The sequence below is a fragment of the Phyllostomus hastatus genome, unplaced genomic scaffold (genome assembly GCF_019186645.2).
Source record: "Phyllostomus hastatus isolate PE091 unplaced genomic scaffold, TTU_PhHast_1.1 phas_contig_86, whole genome shotgun sequence".
Classification (NCBI taxonomy): domain Eukaryota; kingdom Metazoa; phylum Chordata; class Mammalia; order Chiroptera; family Phyllostomidae; genus Phyllostomus; species Phyllostomus hastatus.
In genome coordinates, this window is record NW_025333977.1 from 84,199,194 (window position 1) to 84,223,557 (window position 24,364).

At 37.6% G+C, this 24,364-nt stretch overlaps 1 protein-coding gene across 2 annotated transcripts in view; it reads right to left on the reverse strand.

The window, feature by feature from the left end:
* The window catches only part of LOC123827056 (limbic system associated membrane protein), a 633,910-nt gene extending 612,078 nt beyond the window's left edge, over positions 1-21,832 (reverse strand). For both annotated transcript variants that reach the window (XM_045851349.1, XM_045851347.1), the window contains exon 1: positions 21,207-21,832. In XM_045851349.1, the coding sequence (XP_045707305.1) occupies positions 21,207-21,361 (155 nt within the window). In that variant the 5' untranslated portion in view covers positions 21,362-21,832. The remainder of the gene's footprint in view (positions 1-21,206) is intronic.
* Positions 21,833-24,364: the final 2,532 nt, after the last annotated feature.

Here is a 24,364-nt window from a genome sequence, read left to right on the forward strand (position 1 = left end):
CAAGATGATGGTAATAATAGTAAAAATTATAACAGCACTGCAGCACAATTGGGCAACCAAATCTGAAATGGGAATATATTGTCTGTTCTCGCCCTGTGTCTTCTCTCATCATACTGAACCCTGGAGTGGTCATTACCATATTTCCTAACTTGGAAGCAACATAGAGCTGCCAATAGAATAGTAAGGCTGTATGTATTTCATGGTAAAGAATGAGCCAAAGTAGTCTACAGTACCATGGGGTGCAAATATAATTAGTAATCTGTCTCATCATAAAGAAGTGTGCCAAGGGTCCAAAAACAAAGATCTCCTGGGGCTTTTCTCATAGCACACAACATGAGGTTACTTTATTTATTGTGTGATCTCTTCTTTACTGAAATGCCTGCCTATTTTTTTCTCTCTGATTCCACTCAAGTTTCACCATAACCCTTAAGACTGAACTTTTTCATTAAAAATATGCTAACTAACACACCAGCCCTCAGAAATTTTTGAAAAGTCATTTTAACCATCATTAGGACTATAATGTTTTTATTGTTACTTACATTTTCATTTTTACAAGTTTCTGGAGGAAGTAGGACAAGTGTGAATATATATATTTGGGTGGCCGGAAATTTCTGGTGTGGAGTTTTTCTTTAAAAAGTTATAAGTTAAAAATGATACATTTAAAATTAGAGACAAAGCTTCAGAGTAGGTAATCCACATAAGTGAAGAGCCCCAAAGCTTAAGCTTCACTGTAAATCTTCTCCTGTTGGACATTTATTTAATCCTTGCGGAATGCCCAGCACAGGGCCATGCACACTAACTATCCATTCTACACTCTTTCCTTGGCAATTTCATGTAAACTATAGTTTGAATTAACCCCCAACAGAAAAGATGACGATGCTAAGTAACTCAGATCTTTTTCTGAACTACAGGTCCCCAGATTCACTCCCCAATAGACAACTGTACCTGAATATTTCAGAGACCCTCAAATTCAATTTAAAAACTACATTAATCTTACTTTGAAAATCTATTTCATTCCGACTTTCAGTCAGGATGGAAGCATAGGTAAACACAGCTTGCTTCCTTGTACAACCACATCAAAATTACAACTAAATTGTAAAATAACCATCACTCAGAACTGTCAGAAATCAAGTTAAATGGAAGTCTGACAACTATGGTACTAAAGAAACCACATCCATCCAGACTGGTAGGAGAGGCACTGATGTGAACAGGGTGGTCCCACATTCTCATTTGGTGGATACAAATTTGGGAGGGATATTTGGTAAGTGAGGAGTCTCAGCCCCATACCAGGCCACCCAGCCCAGGGTTCTAGTACCAGGAAGATAAGTCCCCATAACTTCCAGCTGCAAAAACAGCAGAGATTGAGTTGGTGGAAGAAACCTCTGGTGTCCCAGGAACTTTCTTCTAAAGAACCCACAAAACAGACTTACTCAAATTCACTCCTTCTGAGCTCCAGCACTAGGGTAGCAGCTTGAAAGGCAACAGTGGCACACAGCGAGGAGCTGAAATGTCTGGCATCAAGACAGGAGCTAGGGAACAGCTTTCTCCCAGAGAGAAAGGAAGGCAGAGATCATAGTCCCTTTTCTGAACCCTACCCCCACTCAGCCACAGAGCTGGCAGGTAGGTGCCATATCTGAGACTACATCAACCTGGTCAACATTCTTTGTCCCAATTCTGGAGATTCACTGAGGCTCCACCCCACCCAACTTACAGCTGTTAACAGTGGTATAGCTGGTCTTGGCTCATATTTCACAACTTCTTAGATCCTTCCAAACAAGCAACAAGTGACCTCAGTGACCTCCCAGCCCCCATACCTTTTGCTAAGTGGCCCCAGGCACAGGCAGTAGCACCAGCCAGCCTAGATTCACAGCTTGGTTTTGTCTGGAAATCTCCAAGCTTAGCACAAGTAGCAACCATCTCAGATTGCTTTATAGCTCACACAGGGTGGCCCGGGGCAAAACACAGGTGGAAGCTGACCTTCACCAGCTGACCTTGGCCTACACCAACCTCAAACCCCAGGGCCTGCACACTCAGTGGACAGTTATAGATCATGTTGGAGCACCACCACCCTGACCCTGCACAGCTGATCCCCTATGGATGGCAGAGGTTTGTGGTCAGTGGTCACAGCCAATCCTTGTAGCTGACTGCTCTGGGTAAGTCCCTCCCATTGATCTTCCAAGAGCAACCAAAGCTCAACTACAAGAGGAGGGTGTACTCAGCCCACACAAAGGGTGCACCTTGAGTACCCGTCTCGGGTGATAGGGGATGCTGTACCACTGGACTCTACAGGATACCTACTACATTAGGCCAGGCTACCAAGACAGGGAGTCATAGCATCTCTACCTAATACATAGAAACAAACACAGGAAGGCTGCCAAAATGAGGAGACAAAGAAACATGGCCCAAATGAAAACACAAATCAAAACTCCAGAAAAAGAACTAAACAAAATGGAGGTAAGCAACCTATCAGATGCAGACTCCAAAACACTGGTTATACAGATGCTTAAGGAACCTCAGCAGCAGAAAAAATATTCAGTGAGAAGTGAAGGATACACCTATTGAAATAAAGAACAAACAGGAAAACAACAGTGGAGTGGGGGAAGCTGAGAAACAAATCAATGATTTGAAACATAGGGAAGAAAAAGACAACTAATCAGAAGAAGAAGAAAGAATTGCTAACAAAATAAGGATGGTATAAGCAGTCTCTGGAATAACTTCAAGGGGTCCAACATTTGCAAAATAGGGGTGCCAAAAGGAGAAAAGAAAGAGCAAGAAATTGGAAATCCATTTGAAAAAAAATAGTGAAAGAAACCTTCCCTAATTTGGTGAAGGAAATACGCATGCAAGTCCTGGAAGCACAGGGAGTCCCAAACAAGATTGATGCAAAGAGGCCCACTCCAAGACACATCATAATGAAAATGCCAAAGGTTAAAGATAAAGAGAAAATCTTAAAAGTAGTAAGAGAAAAGAAGTTAGTTACCTATGGGAAAGTTCCCATAAGACTGTCATCTAATTTCTGAAAAGAAACTTTGCAGGCTAAAAAGTTTTAGCAAGAAACATTCAAAGTCATGAAAAGCAGGGACCTACAGCCAAGATTGCTCTACCCAGCAAAGCTATCATTTAGAATTGAGGAGCAGATAAAGAACTTCTCAGACAAGAAAAAGCTAAAGTAGTTCATCATCACCAAACTATTATTATATAACATGTTAAAGGGATTTATTCAAGAAAATGGAGATCAAAACTGTGAACAATAAAATGGCAATCAAAACATATCTATCAACAATTACAACTGAAAAACACACTAAGCAAACAAGACAAACAGAGACAGAATCATGGATACAGAGTGTTTTGATGGTTGCCAGATGGAAAAGCATGTAGGGTAGTGGGTGAAGAGGTGAGGGAATTAAGAAGTACAAATAGGTAGTTACAGAACAGCCATGAAGATGTGAAGTACAGTATAGGAAATGTAGTAGCCAAAGAACTTATACAAATGATCCATGGACATGAACAATGGTGTGGGGATTGCCTGAGGGAGTTGGGAGTGCTTGGTGGAGGGGTGGCAAAGGAGGCAAACTACTTTGAGACAACTCTAATAACATAATCAATAAAATATAATTAAAAATAAAATAGAATAAAATAAAAACTCCAAAAAATATATAAGAAGAAAATTTATTTCATTCCATATATCCTTTTACATTTGTTTCCTTTCTCACATCTGTATTTCCAATCATAGTCTATCTTACTTAGGGCTCTCTCTCTATTACCCTGCTGTCCTTGTCCTCTTCATTTCCTACCTATATTCTAACAGGTCCTATCCTTATCAAAATTTTTTCTAAATGAGAGAATCCTTTTACTTTCAAATTTTCTAACCCCTTTGTAATTCAGGAAATCTCCAGTAAAGAAAAAAAAAGGTGAATAACATTTAAAAAATATCATAAATTCAGAAACAGATGATACATTTCCCACTGTAATAGTCATAAGGTGAATAACATTTAAAAATATCATAAATTCAGAAACAAATGATACATTTCCCACTGTAATAGTCATATTTGAAAAAGAGTAATACAATGATGTATTTTCCATTATAATATACATATTTGAAAAAGAGTAATTCATTTATGTTTCAGATACATAATGTCTACACATAATGCTTAAAGTATGCATGGAGGTTTGAAATCTTTGCAATAATTTTGTAGCTACCCAAGAGAAAAAGGCTTGGGAACTGATTGCTTAAACCTTTTCTCTTGGGACTAATATTGAAGAAAACTGAGACTTTATCCACAAGGAATTAACTGACATATTTAGGACTTTGTTAGATAATTCTTAGGATCCCATTTCATTATCTTTTAACAAGCTCCATTTTAATTTTAGCATCCACAGATTTCCACTGGGGAACTGTGGCATTTTGGGGGAATATTTTCAGCTTTAAACATACATATCCCCATTTGGACTGGGGCTATCTGTGTTTTACTCAAATCCTGACATCCGATCCTTTCCTAATCTGCTTGCTCATAATCTGTCTCTATCTTTTCTCTTCTCCCTTCCCTTTAAATAACCCCTTTTGTTTGCTTGATCTTTTTGAGCTCTTTCAAAACTATTACCCAAAATGCCACATTATGTATTTAAGTCACTTGGTTCCACAGACAGAGCTGTGCATCGATGCTTCTTTCACTATAAATACCGCTCAGGCAGTGATGAGGAAATTGGCTGAGTACCTGTCAGCTCAACAGGAAAGAGGCTGGTTTCATACTCTGATAATTGTGTTCTTTATGCATTTTAACACTTCGAACTTTTAGGTAAAATCATTTCACAAAAAAAGATAAAATAAGTAAAGATGCATACAAAAATAAGAAAGCAAAAATGCTGAATTTGGTGAAAGAGATTGGTTTCAGCAGGAGATAGAAATGTGGTTTACCAAGATGTATTGAGAGATGCCATTTGTTGGCTGACCTCATATTTGATGGCAGCAGAGGTTACCTGAACTGTAAGAAGAGAAAATTGGACATTCAAATTCTTTTGCTTCAGTATTTTTGGAGAAGGCTCTTAATATAAAAAGTAAGTGAGTGATATAAGCAAAGTACTCCTCAATTTAGAAATACAGATTTACCCATAGGCAAAGTCAAGTCTATGGTCCCAACCTAACCTTTCCCATTGTATTGTCAAGTCCATGGTCCCAAGCTAACCATTCCCATTGTATTGGATTTCATCTCCAATGGATCTGTGGGAGTAAGCAGAGGGAAGGTTCTTACATCAAATAGCTGGGGAAGTTACTGAGTCCTGTCAGGGCTCAGAGGGAGCCAGGACCAGAGAGGTTTAAGAACAAGGATATCTAGGGCTTCAGAGTAGGAAAGAATACAACAGGAAGCATGAATTTGGAGGTAACATCAGATTTCACTCTTTTAGACAAGTAAGGGAGGTAGCAATTTGAGCTGTGTTGATAAAAAAGATGAGATAGGGTGGATAGTTAAGTTTTAACATAAGAAATCTTGTTTTCATATTTTTCAAATTCAGACAGCAACAAGATGTTCGGTAAGAGATGAACATCAGTATGATGTAGAGCCATAAGGTGGGCTTCAGACAAAATTATATTAACATGTACGCTAAAGTAATAGAGGTAGTTGGAAGATGTAAGAGATGAGATCACCATTTAATCTGATCAACGTTATCTATTTCTGTGAAGATGAATGAATATAAAAGTATCCTTCCAAGACCAAATTTGTCTTGATATTGTTCTACACAGAAAGATGAAAGGCCTACACAGACCATTTAAAAAATCACAGCCCCTCTCTCTACAAAAGTTCTCAAATTCTCCAGTGGGAAGAAAATAGTAGAGGTATGAATATTAATACCCACTGAAAAAATAATTAGGTAACATATTTCTGAGTGGTATTCTTTATAAGCAAAGATATAATGGAATGCCAGCAAAAATATTAAAAATTATACAAAAATTAACTACAGTGGAAATGCATAATATCACAGATTAATGGATTATTGGTAGTAGCAGAGACATGAGAAATTATTTCAACCTTCTGCTACATAAAGGTTGTTTCTAAAAATAATATTTCCTAATAGTTACCTAGCCTCTCCTTAAATATAAAATTACTAAAAATGTACTTATTTGCAAGGAAACCTGTTCTACCTGGCAGAATAACAAATGGTATTTATTATATATAGTATATATATTTATATATAATTATATGTATCATATTATATATATATCCTTCTTATTTTACTCTAACCTTCTGAGGTGAAAAGATAAATATTATTATTATCATACTCCTTGTGTAAATAAAGGACTGAAGCCCAACAGGGAAAAGTGATTTGCCCATTTTAACAAAGCTGTTAATTGGCAGAGGTGGTACTTGGAGCTGTGACTCCTGGCTCAGACAGTGTGTTATTTCCATTATGCCATAAATCCATTTGAATGCTCATTTTCAAAATAATTCAATCTGATTCACTTATTTAAATTATGTTCTATTTAAATTATAAACCACCCATACTTTTTGCTTTATTTTGTTTTTTCTTGCTCTCTTTTTTTTCCTCCCTTTTAATGAGTTATGGTATAAACACATGTACTTAAGAAATATGAATAACATTCTTCTTTGTATAAAGTTACAATTTATCCTTTATATTTCATTCATTTTTACCTTATAATTCTGTCAACCAATAGAATCCTCATTTATTTGTGTCATGCACATGGTAAAATTTAGCTTCCTGTATTTTTATCCAAATATTGAATATGGTCAAACACCAACTAAGAGAATACTTCACCACAGTCAATCAGCATTTCTTTGGTATAATTATCCACTCAGCTAAAAAACAAAATCTAGCCCATTATAGACTGTTCATAAGTATGTCTGCAGAAACTTGTCAAACTACAAACACTCAGGGTAAATGACATTTTCCTGATCCTCAGGTCTGAAAAGTTAGCTGTTTTGAAGAAATCTATTACCATGTTATAATTTGTTCCCAGAGAACCTATGTTGTCTTCTAGTGATCACTGCTTGCTTTTTGAAATGTTCTAGTACTTAGGCATTTGTTGTTGTTGTCAACTTAACACTAGTTTCCACATTTTATTTACAACTAGGAGAATATTGTATGCCACCAACATTGTGAAATGCCTTCTGTTTTCTACAGGATTTCATATGTTAGCAACAGTATTTATTCAATCATGCTATCAATTTGTTTTAGTACCTTGTGGATAATGGATATGAATATAACAGCTGAACCTGTTTCTTCACATGACTTAGGTCTTGAGTATTGAAAAAGGTATAAAAGCATAATTATGATCATTTTATTTGATAAACAAATTGAAATTTAATTAAAATTCATAGTCTTCTCTTCCAATGGCCTGTCTCTCATCCTGATTAAACATTCCTGTTAACAATCACTAGATATTATGACTTAGAATGAATAAAATAGAAATTCAGGCTAGAACTGAGGTCATGAATACAACCTATTTGCTCTACTTTTTTAAAAAAAGTTATTTCCTATTTAGCAAAGACAACATTAGTGCCTATGCTAAAATACAAATAGAAAAAAATGCTATAAGATTTTATTTTGTTCTTTAGGGGTTATATGATAACCAAAATGTAGTGGAGACAAGAAACATCATCTGAACTGCCTTACAAAATTATTTTAACACTTGCATAATGATTAGATAAAACATTAATTTAAATAAATTAAGAAAGCCATTGCATGATGCTTCTTACATATTGTATCTGTTCACATCCTTGATTACCTGGAAATTTGGTTTTCTGCAATGAACTAACTTCTCCACAATTGATGCATCAAATTAATTAGGGCCCCATAAAGTGTGCTGGGACCCAAATTCACAATTATATTATCATTCATATTTCATGTATATAATTTTCATGTACACATAAAAAGCACATTGCCCTGGCTGGTGTGGCTCAGTAGTTTGAGTGCTGGCCCATGAACCAAAAGGTGGCTGGTTTGATTCCCAGTACTGGCACATGCCTTGGTTGTGGGCCACATCCTTGGTTTGGGGTGTGTGAGAGGCAGCCAATGGATATTTCACACATCAATGTTTTTCTCCCTCTCTTTCTCCCTCCTTCCCCTCTCTCTAAAAAATAAATAAAATCTTTAAAAAAATAAAAAGCATATATATGCTTTTACTTTGACATATAATTATAAACATTTGTAGAAGAAATTAAAATTAAAACCTTGTGTTCAAACATATCCACATAATATAAATTAAGTATATTCATAAGTAATTTATATATCATAGCAGATTCTATATAAATACATAATTTTATTTTGTGAAGAACTGGATTTTGAGTTCTGTTTTATTGTTATACAAGGTCCAAGGCATCAATGCAAAAATATTTTTAAGTTTCCTATGCCATGACCCTAATAAGTTAATATAGGAGTTTTTTTTTTTTAACTAGAGCATATCATCACTCTACTTATAACATCATGCACTTCTTCTGATGTACTCAACCACATACAAAAATATGTCACTTCCTCAGACCAACATCTCTTTGCTTAGGAGATAGGTAAGAATTTAACCCATCTTGGAGTTAGAACAGTGGAAGGTAATTTCCAGCTTTAATACAGTTAATAATTTTGGGGGGAACAACACACAAGTTCCTTAGTGTTCAATCTGGAAGCTGATCTAATCTAGTGATATCACAGAGACTTTAGGAATTTCTTTGTCATGGTGATGATGTTAGATATTAGTTCATCATATTGGAGTCTCAAGTGATAGAATAGAGGTCATAGACTCAAAAATTTATTCAACTGGCAAGTTAATGATTCAACAATATAAAATGCTGATCTTAAGATATGCTCATACAATCACATTATGAACATGCATAAGATTAGAACAAACTTTGGTTATCTCAAGGTGAAAATCAGCTAAAATTCCACAACTGTATGTGACTCAAACACCATAAAATAAACAGGCTTGATATAGATGTGCTAGAATGAGGTATAACAGAAGCAGCACAAAAATTAGAAATCAGGAAACCAATTAATTTTCTCAATGCTTTCACATGTAAATATTTCACACGTAGGCTATGCATGACTTAGTGTTAAACTGCATAACTTTCATATTTATCTTTTGTCCCTAAGAGTGTGGCAAATAGTAGCATGACTAAAGCACAGCTTTACAAAGGATACTGTTAACCATAGATAACTTCAAAGTGGAACTTCTACATGGAAATGCGTCATAAAAAAGTCACTCTGGAATAAGTAGTCTGCATGACTGTTTGAAAAGTTGGGTTGCTTTTTCCTTCAGTTACAGGATTTTCCTCTGATCTCACATAAACAATGCCCTGTGCATTATGGCAAGGAATACAGAAGGGAACTTGGGATTTTTACAAAGTCCACTGTACATTCAAGTTTGAAATTCTCTAGGAATGGGTCATGAGCTCTACACTACAAAACCCTGGTAAGCATCATTGGTCAGTACAAATAATTGTTTTGAGTCAAATGAGTCAGAGTAATCTGCTGCTCCTTGCCTTATTTCACAAGAAAGTAGAACAGATTATGTGAATATATCTGTTTTACAACAATACCAACACTTCACAGAACTCCCAAATCCCTTAGTCTCTGAAAGTTTATTAGCCACCACTAGAGGGAGAAAGCTTCTCTAGCTTCTAAAAGGTGTTATCCTCTTACACCTAACTGGGATGCTGAGGTCTTCACAGACACTGGACCCGCCTCTCTTCAGGTGTACTGAGTGACTCCTAGTTTTGTTAAAAGCTAATCTATTAGAGGATGGAGCACATTTTGTTTGGGTACCTGTGACTAAAACTTTCACATCCCCCTAAAATTCCCTGATTTGCCTTTCTCATTCTCTAAAGATCTGTGTTTGAAAAGAGTAGCTGAAATGAAAATGTTGAAAGTGGGGCTAGCCAAACCCCTTCTGCCACCAGTGGTCAGAAAAGAATCCATGATTTTATGACTCCCCTCCCCATTTTTTCAACCACACAACCACAATTACTCCAGTGCCGATTGATTTCACCACTAACATATTTTGCTTCATCCCTGTCTCCTTCCAATTTGTTTCCTCTTTCATAAGCCAATTTCTGGCCTGTTTGATTTACAGTGCAACTAACTCTATTCAATTCAGTGAGCAAATATATATCTGAGCACCCATAGGAACTACCGTATTTTTCAGACTATATGATGCACTTTTTAATCACATTTTTTGCTTCAAATTTTTTTTTCCTATTTTCCTCCTCTAAAACCTAGGTGCATCTTATGGTACAGACCCAAGATGCACCTAGGTTTTAGAGGAGGAAAATAAGGGAAAATTTTTTTTAAGATTTTATTTATTTATTTTTAGAGAGGGAAGGGAGGGAGATAGAGAGAAACATCAATGTGCGGTTGCTGGGGGTTATGGCCTGCAACCCAGGCATGTACCCTGGCTGGGAATCGAACCTGCAACACTTTGGTTCGCAGCCCGAGCTCTATCCACTGAGCTACGCCAGCCAGGACAGGGAAAAAATTTTTGAAGCAAAAAATGTGGTAAAAAAAAAGAAGTGTGTCTTATAGTCCAAAAAATATGGTAAGCTACATTCTGGGATGAAAAGGTACAGCAGATGAGATTCTTGACTTTGAAGAGATGATAATATATTTAAAGCAAGACAAGAGTGGATATGAATTTTTAAAAGTGCAGTAAATGCTAAATTGGGGTATAGATACGATTCAGCACTCCCATTTCAAGGTATGTATCTGAGAGAAATAAAATCATATCACAAAGACATAGCTGCACTTCCTGTTCATTGTAGCATTATTCACAATAGCCAAGATATGAAAACAACCCAAGTATTCACTGATGGACAAATGGATAAAGACAATTTGATCTCTATCTTATCTATCTATCTGCACAGAAACACAGAATGGAATATTACTCAGATATAAAAAAAATAAGGAAAAGAACATGTATGAACGATCCATGGACACAGACAACAGAGTGGGGACTGACTGAGGGAAGAAGGGGTGGGCTGAGTGGAAAGGAGAAAAGGGGAAAAATATTGGCACAACAGTACTAGAATAGACAATAAAAAATAAACACATTCTCAAGTTAAAAAATAATAAGGAGCCCTGGCTGGTGGAGTTTAGTGGATTGAGTGCAGGCCTGCAAACCAAAGGGTTACCAGTTTGATTCCCAGTCAGGGCACATGCCTGGGTTGCAGGCCAGGTTCCCAAATATGGGGCACGCAAGAGGCAACCACACATTGATGTTTGCTCTCTTTCTCTTTCTCCCTCCCTTCCCATCTCCCTAAAAATAAATAAATAAAATATTTTTAAGAAATAAGGAAATAATATAATTTGCAAAAATGCAGATGAATATGGAAGGCATTATACTACATTTTTTAAAAAACTAAATAGGGAAAGGTAGATACTGCATAATCTCATTGATATGTGGAATCTAAAAAAGTTGAAGTCATAGAAAGAGCGTAGGATGGTGGCTGCCAGAGTCTGAAGGGTGGTGAAAGTGGGAAAATGTTGGTCAAAGCATACAAATTTTAGTCATAAGATGGATAATTCTAGAGATATAATGTACAGCATGGTTGACTATAATTAATAATGATGTGTTGTACACTTCGGTTTGCTAGGAAAGTGAATTTTGGCTGTTCTACCACATATAAAAAAGGTTGCTATCTGAGGTGATGAATGTGTTAATTAACTTGATTGTAGCAATCTTTTCACTATACAAGATCTGCCCAGAAAAACTCCAGCCATTGCTAATATAATAATAACAATTTACACCATGTCAATGTAACCTGGCAGCCAAGGAGAGTAGATTAGAATATGCATGAGTGAACAATGATGACTTCACTGTACTAGTCAGTGGGGGCAGTAGAAATCATTGAATGATCATGTGTACTGTGTGGCCGTTGTGTTCAAAATGACTGAGCGAGTACAGCAACACATCTGCGTCCAATTTTGCATTAACCTTGAACATTCCTCCACAGAAACTATTCAAATGATTCAGAAGGCCACAGCTATGGGCAACTGATGACAGAATTTTCTGGCAAAACATCATATCAGCCAGGTGACTCAGCCCTCCTGCAGCCTAGATTTGGTGCTCTGTGACTTCTTGCTTCTCTCAAAACTAAAATCACCTTTGAAAGGGAAGAGATTTTAGACTGTCAATGAGATTCAGGAAAATATGATAGGGCAATTGATAGAGACTGGGAGAACTGTGTGAGGTCCCATGGTGCCTACTTTGAAGGGGACTGAGGCATCATTGTCCTGTGTACAGTGTTTCTTGTATCTTGTATCTTCTTCTATAAATGTATCTGTTTTTCATAGTACATGGCTGGATACCTTCTGGACAGACTATATATGTATGTATATATATATAAGTGTGTGTGTGTATACTTAAAGTTTATAAAATTTTATTAGTTATATATCAATAAAGCTAGGAGATAAATACAAAAGAGACTATCTGTAATAATAAGTACAGTGCTTAGCCCAATCTATGAGAATCAGAAAGGTTTTTCTGGATAAGACAGTACCAGAACTAGACCTGCACCTGGAATAGCAAGGAGGTAACTGAGCTGTTTGGTGGGTGGGGGTCAGGTGAGAGAGAGGAGGGGAGGCTCTAGATAGAGAAAGCAACACAGACAAAGGTAAGAACCCGCACTGTTGTCCATACACATTCACGTGTTCTGGAGTAGAAACTGTAAATGGTTGTGAATTAGTGAATGCCATGAGGTAGCAGGTCATGAAGAGTTAGCTAATACAAGGAGCTTTAACTTTATGTTGTGGATGATGATAAGTCTTTGAAGGATCTGGTCCCATTTCTAGATTGATATTAGAAAACAACAGGCCTGAGATAGTCAGGTTCATGGTTTTGCTAACTATGCAGAGTTTTGGAAGTTCTAAGCAGACTAAAGATATAATTAAGTAAAGTTACCTAAGGCAGGGAGAGGTAAGTAGTGCCAATTCTGGCTTCATTTCTGACCTTTGCCTCCATTTTCCCCCACCTAGCAGGACCAGGTTTTATGACCTGGAATTTATATAGCAAGAGTTTTAAAAGATGAAGCTCAGTCCTCAGATTCATATCCATGCCACACTTGGTTACAACAGTTTTGATACAAAGCTTCACTTTATTCTTGACCAAGCTACCTATTTTAGTAATATGTTTGGGGTATGTCCCTTATTCCTGAGGGCTCTTCCCTGTTTCAGCCAGCTCTTGTCCCAAGGATTCTGTTCCTTCTCTGAGTCTCAGCCTTGTGACTGAGACTCTATTCTGATCTGACAGACCTCCCTGTGGGGCTCGCTGAGAGTTGCTGCCCTGTTTTTTCCTTTACTGTGCTCTGCTCTTTTCTTGTTGTAACATGTTTGACCTCCCTTGGCTCTACCGCTCACCTGCTAATAAAGCATTATGAGAACTTTTCTGCATGCCACACCAGAACCCGCACTCCCCAGGTATCTTCAGAAGGGCTTATCACGCAGTGCCTCCACCATCCCAGGAGACTTGTCTGGATCTCTGTCTAGTTCTCAGTTTAACATTACCAGATAATTGTTAGCTCGAAGTAAATTTTGTACAAATTAAAAAAAAAAATTGCACCTTCCTCAAAGAATTCTACCTACAATCTACAATGACTGTAAGACATCGAGTAACCCTTGAGCTTGTGCAAAAGATAACCTGCCTACTGAAAGCGGAGACTTGAACTGCAATCTCATTGCAGCTACTCTAATCAGGGTCTCTAAGAAAAACAAGTAATAGACAGAACCAGGCAGCAGGTAATGAGTAATAATAAGAAGCTGGTAAAGTTTCCTAATCCAAGTGAAGGCCTGGAGGGGTAGGGGAAAAGCTAAGAATTCAGATAAAAAAGTCTGACTAATAGGCAGAATACCAGAAGCAAAAAATATATATTTATAAAAAAATGTTGCATAGGTTCTGCCAAATACAAAAACGACTGAGAGGATAACATGGAGACTGCAAATGAAGGAAGGAAAACCCACTTGGTTACTACAGAGAATGCATATGTGAAAAGTGAAGCATTTCCTACAAAATTCCTTCTTGACTTGCACTAGCCAGATGGTCATCCACAGGTAAGTCCAGCTTTGATCTGCAGGGACGAGAGACAAGAAAGGAGATGGAGAAAAAGGGAGAGGAAGAGAAATGACAGGTAGATAAAGAAAGGAGGATAGAAGAGAAAGAGAAGGGGAGAAAAGCAAGGAGAGGGGAGATGGCAAGAGGATGGGAGGAAAATGATGGGAAGACATAAGAAGAAGGGAAGGAGACTAAGACTGAGATAGACATTTTTAGTATCATTTTGGGTTAAAAACAGCACATCATAGGATAATGTGGAAACCAGGAAGATCATTCCAGGGCTCTGAATGATAATTAGGAGATATACATTCTAGTTCTCAAATGTTCACTAAAATCTTTGGACAATCAGTTACATTTTTCTCTTCTCAATTTTATCATTTTAAAATGAAATGGTAGACTGCCTAATATCAAAGGCCTTTCCATACTATAAATTTTCTACAAGTTTATCCTAGTGTAATTAACAAAATCTAAAGCATAGCTTTTTTTGCGTGTGAAGGTTAATAACTCATTAATCAAAATTATGTTTTGATTATAGTTGACTACAAAAACTGTGTTCACTTGCCCTGTATTCCTGATTTTTTTTTAAAAGTTCAACTATATCCTAAGATACATGTGACTCGGAAGAACTTGAAATAAAATGATATAAACATCTTAGAGCAAATGCTCAACCTTGACCAAAGAAATAAAAATTTAAAGGCTAATTTTATTTAATTTTCTAAAAGTTATTTCCTGCTGTGAATATAATGACAATAATCTCATTAAGAGCTTATATTTTATACCATTTCACAGTTTACAAAACACTTACAAACATAGTATCTCAATAAATCATAAAAATAGCTTGTGTACTAGGCCAGGTAATTGTCAGTTATCTTCATTTAATACATAAGACTATTTCCATCTATTTAGATCTTGGTCTTTTGTGTGTTTGTTGAGCATTCTGAATGTACTGTATTGTTGATGGAAGTCTTTACTTATGACACAAATACTTGTCTATAAGTTTCAGCTAAAGACTGATCACCATGTAAAAATTGAGATGAATACTATGAACATGTAACTATTATCTTATAAATCTTATATTTGTGTATATGAAAATAGAAGTGCACATAATTAATCCTGTTTGTATAAGTTCACACTGAAGATATTTTTCTTACCTAAATATTGTCTCTTTTCTATCTTAGAGACAGCATTAAAAACCAGCACTGTTTTGTGTCTTATCTAATATAAATGAAAGGCAGAACACAGGACGATCAACTTAAAATCAAGCCTAATGTTATTTCAATACATACTATGTAAATTAGATCATATTAAAATAAAGACACTCCATTTTCCATGACACTGTAGTTAGGAGATCATATGATAAAGAAAAGAATCTATGACAATCTCTTTTCTCTCTCCCAACTGAATTTTTACATCTTTGCTGCTGACATATTTACCAAGCCATGCAACATGACTCCAATTTTTTACTGCATGGGTATTAAGTGCTGCCGCCCAAAAATGGTTTTTAAAAGAGATTCCTCTACCAGTAAAACAGCAGTGTTCAACAATATGTACATATCAGAATCATTTAAAAAATACCTTTGCCCAGGACCTATCCTAAAACTAATTAAACCAGAATTTTCTGAGAGTATAGAATGTATGGCTTTAATATTTTTAGGGTCCCAATTTGATTGTAATGTACAGCCATGGTTGTAAATTGTCTTAAGCAAGTCCTTCTCCTCCTTTAATGTGCTTATGATTCATCTGAATATATTGTTAAATGCAGATTCTGATTTATTAGGTCTTGGACAGACCTCAAGATTTTGGATTTTAATAAGTGACTATACCGTACTTAAAGACTCCCATCTCCAAAACACACTAGCAGTAGTAGGGGTCAGAGGTTCTCCAAGTGTGGCCCAATCCTGCAGCATCAGCATCATCTGAGGACTACTTAGAAATGCAGATCTCAGACCCTACCAGAGACCTACTGAATGAGAAACTGTGTAAGTAGGGGCCAAGTAACCTGTGTTTTAACAAGCACTCCATGTAAATTTGATACACCTTCAAGACTGAGAAACACTGATTTAAAAAAAAATCTGCCTATAGTCTGAACAACTGGCTGCATATGATTGGAAAACAACTAATACTTTATGCTTACATAACAGTTTACAATTCAACAAACTTTCCTACTTTATCTCTTATAAACTTCCTTAAACAACCCTGTAGAGTAACTAAAATAGATAGTTTCAGCACTTTATAAATTAAACTAAAGCTCAAAACATTTAAGAGACTTGCTCAAAGTCATGTTGTATGCAAGGATAGATCCAAAATTAGAACCCATATCTTCTGAGTCTTACAAATTAACGGGCAAGACATTCAGATAAGAATAGGGCAAATGGCTGTGAACCCTACACAATGCCCTGAGGGGAAGGGCTCTCTAAGGCTCAGGGAATGACAGTGATAGCCAGGAGAACACATTTGGGCAACCTCCTCTCCCATGAGTCACAGACATTTGCAAGTGGAGCTCTGAGACCAAAGCAAAATGCACTAATCATTTTTTGCCCACGTTTGCTATTATATGGAACCAGCCTCAAGAAACACAAATGTTTAAACCTCACCAACTGATTTTGTGGGTGAGTGAGTCACTTTTGGTTGTTTGCAACACAATTCTACAAATAATTCATTCAAAGTCAAATTACATAGAATAGAAAAATCACCTTAATATGTGAGGAGTGTATGTGTATGTGTAAGCGTGTGAGCACATACTTTGGTGTTTTGTACTTAAAGAAACACACAATATCACAATGTGCATTTGTCACATGAGACTTGCCTGCTGCTTTCCTCAGGGCATAAATGACAACAGATGATATAATTCACAGGGATGTAAACATCCTTTAAAAACATGTATATAATAAGCCATATTCCTACACAATACACAGTAGTATGCCAGACTCCTTTATGTACCAAATATATTTAATAAAGAGTTTGATGGACAATGAATGGTTCTGAAGTATCAGTAATAACCAATAAATTTTTATTGGCTTTAGTGATTCAGTTACAGAAAAAAATAAAATAGCAAACTTATAATTGTTATAAGCTCTTCCTATAGACCCATGACCACAAAGTTTGTTTCCAAACAGTGAATTATAACTGGCAGAAAACCACATATTGTCTCGGGAGCTTGTTTGAGTGTTGACATTTTCTTAGTGAATGTAGGCATTCCAGGTGCCTTATAAAGGGGAAACCATTTTTCCCCTTGAAATTTTCATACAATTTTTACATTTTACAGTCAATTAATCACATCTTTTGTGTTGATACTTCTTTTGTCCCTTAGTGCAGGAACACATAGGGAAAAAAAAGACAGAAATTTTTGAAAACTTAAAAATTTAACTTTCCTGAACTTAGATACTAAATTTATTACAGGTATACTAAGTGGGAAAAATGTTATCACCATAAAAAGTATTATAATATCCCACTAACATTGAGTCAGAATTATAAAATGAATAATCAATACCTCAAATTTAAAATATTTAAAGTCACAATAATGAACAGTTCCCTCATTTATCATATATTTATGTTGTATATCCAGCTATATACATATCTGTAATTTTTACAGTTACCTTATGAAAAGATACATTGAGATCATGTATTTTATAATTACTTTTAGAGACATATGCTGTGATACTGAAAATATACTCAGTGGGACAGTTAAAATTGCATTTTAAAGGTTGGATTGTGACATTATCTATTTCTACTTTCCCTTGACTTATCAAGAAAGCTACGTGGTTTCAACCCACCAAGATTGACCAAGAGGTGAATCTCGATGGGGGCCTATGTGCGAAAACAGAGGGCTGGAAAGATCAGTGCCAGAGCTCATCCAGTCATTGATGAACTTCTACACTTGTGGAGGGTGGCAGTGAGGCAGGTGGGCTTTGTTCAGAAAAAAACACATGTGACTTCCCCACAAATAAAATCCTGTGAATAAGTATGTCACATGCATCACTGCATACAAACACAAACATGAATTCTGGTTCAGTAGACCTAGGAAGTATCTCCAGGTGCTGCTGCTGCCACCACTGGTCCGTGGACCACACTTTGATTCTTTTCCTTGGAGAAGGAAGATGATATTGTGGTTTCCTTCAGCTCTTAAATAATCTCATAAAGGACTTCATAAAGATCTACAATCTTTTCTGGGAAACAACTGGGTTAGGTTTACATGCACGAGAGTATCTTTCTTTCCATCTAATTTTGTCACCTTCATTCTATATCTCCCAGACCAAAGAAGAAAATTCCAGAACAAGACCCCAACACTAGTGTGTGCCTTGCTAACAAGATGCATATGTACATCAAAAAGTGGTTAGTAATCATAGTTACAGAAAGTATGTAATCATAGTTACACACAAACAAGCATCAATGTGCAAAAGACACACTTGTTTCACCAAAGTAAGGCAGGAGAGCTAAATGTTTTAAGGACAGTCAGCCAAACTTCTGTCATTGCACCACCAGAATTACAAACCACCCTTGTCTCCTGTTGCCATTTCAGATTATTCAGGGCCACAAACTCACTGAGGGAGGATTTTTTTCCCCTTGTCACTTCAGTTTCACAGTGCCAAATATCTACTGTGGCTTCCAATGAATCAAGTTCTCCTTCCTCTCCTCCCCTGGAAGCTCATGCTCTCAGTAAAATGTCACAATTAAAGTAGAAGCAAGCCTTTCCCAGGCTGGACTTGTAAGTAGAAACCAAGAGCACCATTCTTCACCAGGAAACTGACCCACAAAGTTTACTGGATTCAGTCAAAGAGATTGAGAAGAAGGTCAGCTAAGAAAACAAAGGAAACTCTCTCTATAGTTACTTCTGATGAAGCTCCACCAACCTAGAAATAAAGCCTCATCCAAGGCAAGGGAAGTAAAAATGAGGGCACATTAGGTGGGAGGTCTGGGGAAGCAATGGACTCTCACAGGTGCCTTCTTTGCATGCTCTATTAGTCTATCTTCCATTTCCCAGGGAATAACTGCTTCTATATTTATTCTTTTTTCTTACTGTGCCCATTTCACACTGTAATGTCTACTGAAGTATGTTGCTAAAAATTTCCATTTCTTTTGAGCTGTAGACACCCAGAAACAACATCTATATTATAAATAGACATTTATGTAGTGACACTGTCTCTCACAGACACAGACTTCTATGCACATAGTATATGCAAGTATAAGAATACCTCTTTTCTTCTGAATTAACATTTAGATGCTTATCTAAATCTTTGCTAGCTATGGCTTATGATATAGGTGTTGCTGATATAGAAAGGCCTTACAAAGTTCATGGACATTTAAACAAAATCTTAGACATCCATACTATTCACTTCTCCCACACTCAATCTTATAATCAGTGAAAAATATTTTTAGGTATAGCATAAATACTCATAGGCTGCTTTATTGGTAAAGGGTTAATGATGTTAGGAAGTATGAATGCTAGCAGGGGAGACAACATGCTTATATGTTTGCAAAAACATTATCTGCATCATGCCCAAATCCCTCTGCAAATGGATAAATTACTCCATAAATCTTATTACTCCATGTGGATAAATCATACATGCAGGTTTACAGGGCTGGAGAGCTAGAAGAGAAAATCTGCTTTGGATAGTAGGATCTTTGGGATTCATAATCATCCAATGCTCAGGAAATGAAGACAGGAGTACTCACACATCATGATTTTCTTAGTTTTTACAATCTGCAGTTTTTACAACACACATACACACACAACATGGTATGCACAACACACACACACTCCTCTCTAACAAGGCTAGAGATCCCAAAGCAGGACACTGTGACAGCCAACCAAATTTATTTCTGAGAAAAGGAAAGAAAACTTTGCTGCTCTAGGCAGCTCTGCTACAGAACTGCTCCCTGATGCCCCAGGGTTTATGCACTATCAGCTTCTTGCACACAGATTAGAGGTTTATTTTCTATTGCACACTGTTTTTTTTATTGCCACAACAAGCAATATTAGCTAGATAGACAAACTGACACTGGGTCATTTTATTTGGACAAAATGAGATTTTAAAGGCTCTCCAAGGAGAACATTTTCTTTCATTGTTTTTTATTCTTCTCCTGTTTTAATTTTTGTTAGAACCTGATGGAAATTCAAGGAAAGCTAGAAAAAAAGGACAAGGGGTATGTGCAGTAGGTGTAGGAGGGTTAGAAAGAAAAGAAACACAGGAAAAGAAGCTTGGAGCTTTTTAGAAATAGAATTATGGTTAGGTTCCATCTGAGTTTCTCCAGTTCACTGTCTCTTCTAGGGGTCAAACTACCAAGGACTTAGGACTCTTCCTTTCCAAATTTCAATCTCAAATTATATTTCAGAGTTTGGCAGAGCTGCATAGAGATAAGACTTTGAGGTCAGTAATCAATTTGAAATATCCATTTTATGCCAGGTTAATTCTTTCCCAAGCCTCTGTGCTTAACACTCCTATTCTTAAATATCAGCAATTTGGCAAGTTCTTTTTTTACTTCTTGTTATTCTCTTCATTCTTTTTGTTGATTTCTATCCACATTCCAAAAAAGGCTCAGTAATCAACCAAAGTTCTAAGATTGATTTATTGCCTTGATGTCAATTAGAAGATTCTTCCAGCAAGTCTCCTATAAGACTACTGCTGGAGCAGAGGAGAGCCTTGAGTTGCTTATTCTCATTCCCTCTCTCTCTCTCTCTCTCTCTCTCTCTCTCTCTCTCTCTCTCTCTCACACACACACACACACACACACACACACACACACACACACACACAATGGCGAATGCAGTACTGTGTGCCACTCTTTGAGAGCTGTAATTCAACAACTCTTCTTTTTCAATCAAGGAACCCCAAACAAAACTCTGAAGTGCAAAGCATCTTCAATTACAAAAGCAAGAAATGCTACCCAAAAGTCACTAATAGCAGAGGGCAAGTTACGCTTTCCTGGTAAGAGAAACAAGGTCCTCAGAACCAAAGGAAATTTAACCAACCCTGCTGGTCCTTGACAGGGACCGGAATTCCCTTGAAATTTGTTGTCAGGTACCTCGGCCAGTCAGTAAAAGACATACACACAGACATATACAGACAAATATACACACGACTGCAGCATGAAATGCTGGAGTTTAAAGAGATCACACACACACATACACACACACAGTAGAAAAGTTGCCCGAAAGCCCTACCTGAGGATGGCCGTGTCCCCCTGCCTCACGGTGATGTTGTCCGTGCCTCGATTAAAATCCACGCTGCGAACAGGCAATCCTGTGGGGAGAAGGCAGAGCAATCTCAGTAGGACCAGCGGCAACTGTTTCCGATCTGGCTGAACTCTGCCCACCATGGTGGCCACGCCGCGGTGCGGGTTGGTGTACTCTGGAAAGGTGTGCGTGTGCTCCCTGCTCAGCCGAGGGGGGCTTACAAACAGAGGGCTTTCATCAACAGCAAAGACAGACCGGCTCGGGCAGTTTGTGGTCCTTTCCACTTTGCCTCTCTCTTTCCCTCTCCCTCGCGCAGCCTCTTTTCCTTCTAAGACTTAACAAAGCACTCATAAAACCCCAGCAAGGGTGGTTGGGGGTAAAAGTCAAAGGAACAAAATTAAAAAAGAGAGAGAGAGAGAGAGTATGAATATAAAACCCTCTAAAAAAGATGAAGAGAAGACTGCAAAAGGGAGCTGTTCTCCGGTCTATCTGTGGCTGGATGCTCCTTTGCCAGTGTCTGAGTTGAGCTCCTTCCCTCTGTAACCCACTTTCCCAGGCGGGCAGGCAGCGAGGGAGTGTAAAGAAACCCACACAGCTCCGGCAGCAGCCCAGAGTCTGTCTCCCCCTCCCCCTCTCCCGCTTCTCTCTCCAGTCCCTCCCTCTCTCTGCTCGGCACCTCCCCTGCCCCCACCGATCTCAGCAGCCCCTCCACGTCATCCCCTCCGCCCTCCCCTTGGCGTGGCCCCTAGCTTTGCACAACTGCCCCCTTCAGCAGCAGCCAGGCTCAATGAAAGGCCGATGCACCTTTAGGTTGTCAGGACAACAGCTCCATCTGAGGCCTGGCTGATTTCCTTAAGAAGAGTGAATGGAGCTTGGAGATACTGTGCAAGAGAAAGGAGAGGAGGAGAGAGACTGGAGCTATAAAAGAACAGGAGTGAAAGTCCAGGAAAGGAGAGGGAGAGGTGAGAACAGAAGGAAAAGGAGATGGGAAGGAGAGAAGGCAAACCTTCATAGAGGAAGGGAGTGAAAGAGAGAAGTGCAACAAAGCTTGCGGGGTGGAGGGGGGCCTGTGCTGAAAGATGGCATGAGGAATGTAAAACAATAAACTTGACAGTGGAGGCTAAGATTAAAAGCCAAAGTTGATTTTAAAACTAAATATTCCTGGGAACTGACTTTCCATGCTCACATCTTGTTCCTTTTTTCTTCTCTCCTGTACTTCCTCTTAAGGATTAGAAACGTTTATTTTCTCTTCTTCCCTGATCCCCTCCCCCTCTTGGATCCCCCCTTATGAAAGATGGATTGGAGACAATGCTGGTATTGAGTGGTCTGGGGTGTGAATGGTTGGTTTGTCTTTTCCAAGTGCCGGCTTCAGCAGCTGATCCCTGATCCCTAAATCAACCTCACTCTTTAGGAAACCCTCCCTCAGTCTCACACGTGAGGAATGGTATATTAAGGATTATTGCTTAAACCTCATGCATGCTACCCAAGTTTCTACTGGCACTTTCTTCTCAGAATGTTCATATGCAAGGAAGGAGACCTTCCTTTTTGTATCAGAAAGCTTGTCATTTACAGGGTGACATTAAGGCTGCATGCAGCACTTCAGCAAATGACAGTTTAGTATTTTCTCTTATTCCTTCTATTGAAAGAGTTGAGCCTAGTGATAAGGGTCATAAGGGGATAACCCTATTAGTTACTCATGTGAGAGTCTCAAACTATTTATTAGACATCTCCCTCAGGACTGATGCTGAGGATACAAAATGGGAGTGGCCAGACAAGAACTTCTGGTTTTATCTTTAAATTTTATTTATTTGGATAATTAAGATATTCACATGGTGCAGGTATGACGTGGTACAGAATTCTGTCAAATGAATTGTAGTTATCTCTTCTATTCCTGTTTTAGGCAATCCATTTCTCCTCTTTGGAAGCAACAAATACTTCGGGTTTTTTACACATCTTTCCCTAAATATTCAATTACATGTAAGTAAATACACAAATGCACACATACATATACAAATGTATTATGTCCCTACTCTTACTTATACAAATGATTAGCCAAGGATATTTGGGGGGAAAAAGAAATATGTTTAGGAATCCTTCTCAAACCTACCAGAATACTAGCCATATGGAGGCTCTTATTATGCTGACACCTGCCCTGTTTCCCCAGCATATTCAAAGAATTTATCACTGCATTTTATCAATTTAAAAGGTAGATGCAATCTTTTAGATAATGAGAGAAAAAAAGGAAGTCCTATTTTTTTAAAGAATTTGAAGGATTAGAAACAACTGTCAAAAATTCAAGATTGGTGAAGTTAATTTTTCTTTGTAGGATACATTACATTTATACAAATCAAGCTATTCTAAGTTGGGGCTGATAAACAGTTCCCAGATAATATGCCAAAGATGTTCCACCACTCATTTGTAACTCAGATGGTTAAAATTTGGAACCCATTTTGCCACAGAAAAAAATGGTTAAGTGGTTAGTTGAGCTAAGAAGCCCAAATTTTGTGGTTCCCAATATCAGTGGGAAAATTAGTTTGAGTGCCAAGTGGAGATGCAAATTACATAACTCTCTGCCAAGATTACAGGAAAAGAGCACCCACCCCCACCCACTGCTGCCAACAGGCTTGAAAATCCTCGGCAGGTTTCTTCTGAGCTTTTAGAGATGAAAGGTTGGCTTAGACAAAGGCTTAGATTTAATATCTTCTTTGGGTGGGTGGTGTTTCTCCAATGTCTGGAGGAAGAAAAGAAAAACACAAATCACTGGGGCTACTAGAACATCTATTTCCATTGATGATGCTAGATGAATGGTTTCCCCCTCTAGCCCCAGTGGGAACTAGATACTTTGAGGAGAGGGATAAGATATATCAAGATTATGAACATCTTCTTGTAACCAGTGGACTACATTTTGAATGAAGAAAGAAAGATTTCCAAGGCAAGTAGAAAGTATGGTGGAGTGGTAGCATGTTATTTGTAGGAGATTGCGTACACATGGTTTTTTTGGCTAATCTCCACCTGCCAGGAGGACTTGTCTGATCCTAGGATAAAGAATGGAGTCTAACATACTGAGGTATAAAATAATTAATTCCTACCAAAGTAGTAATAAATAATTCCTTCCAAAGTAGTAGGAATGCAGAATTTGTAGCAAA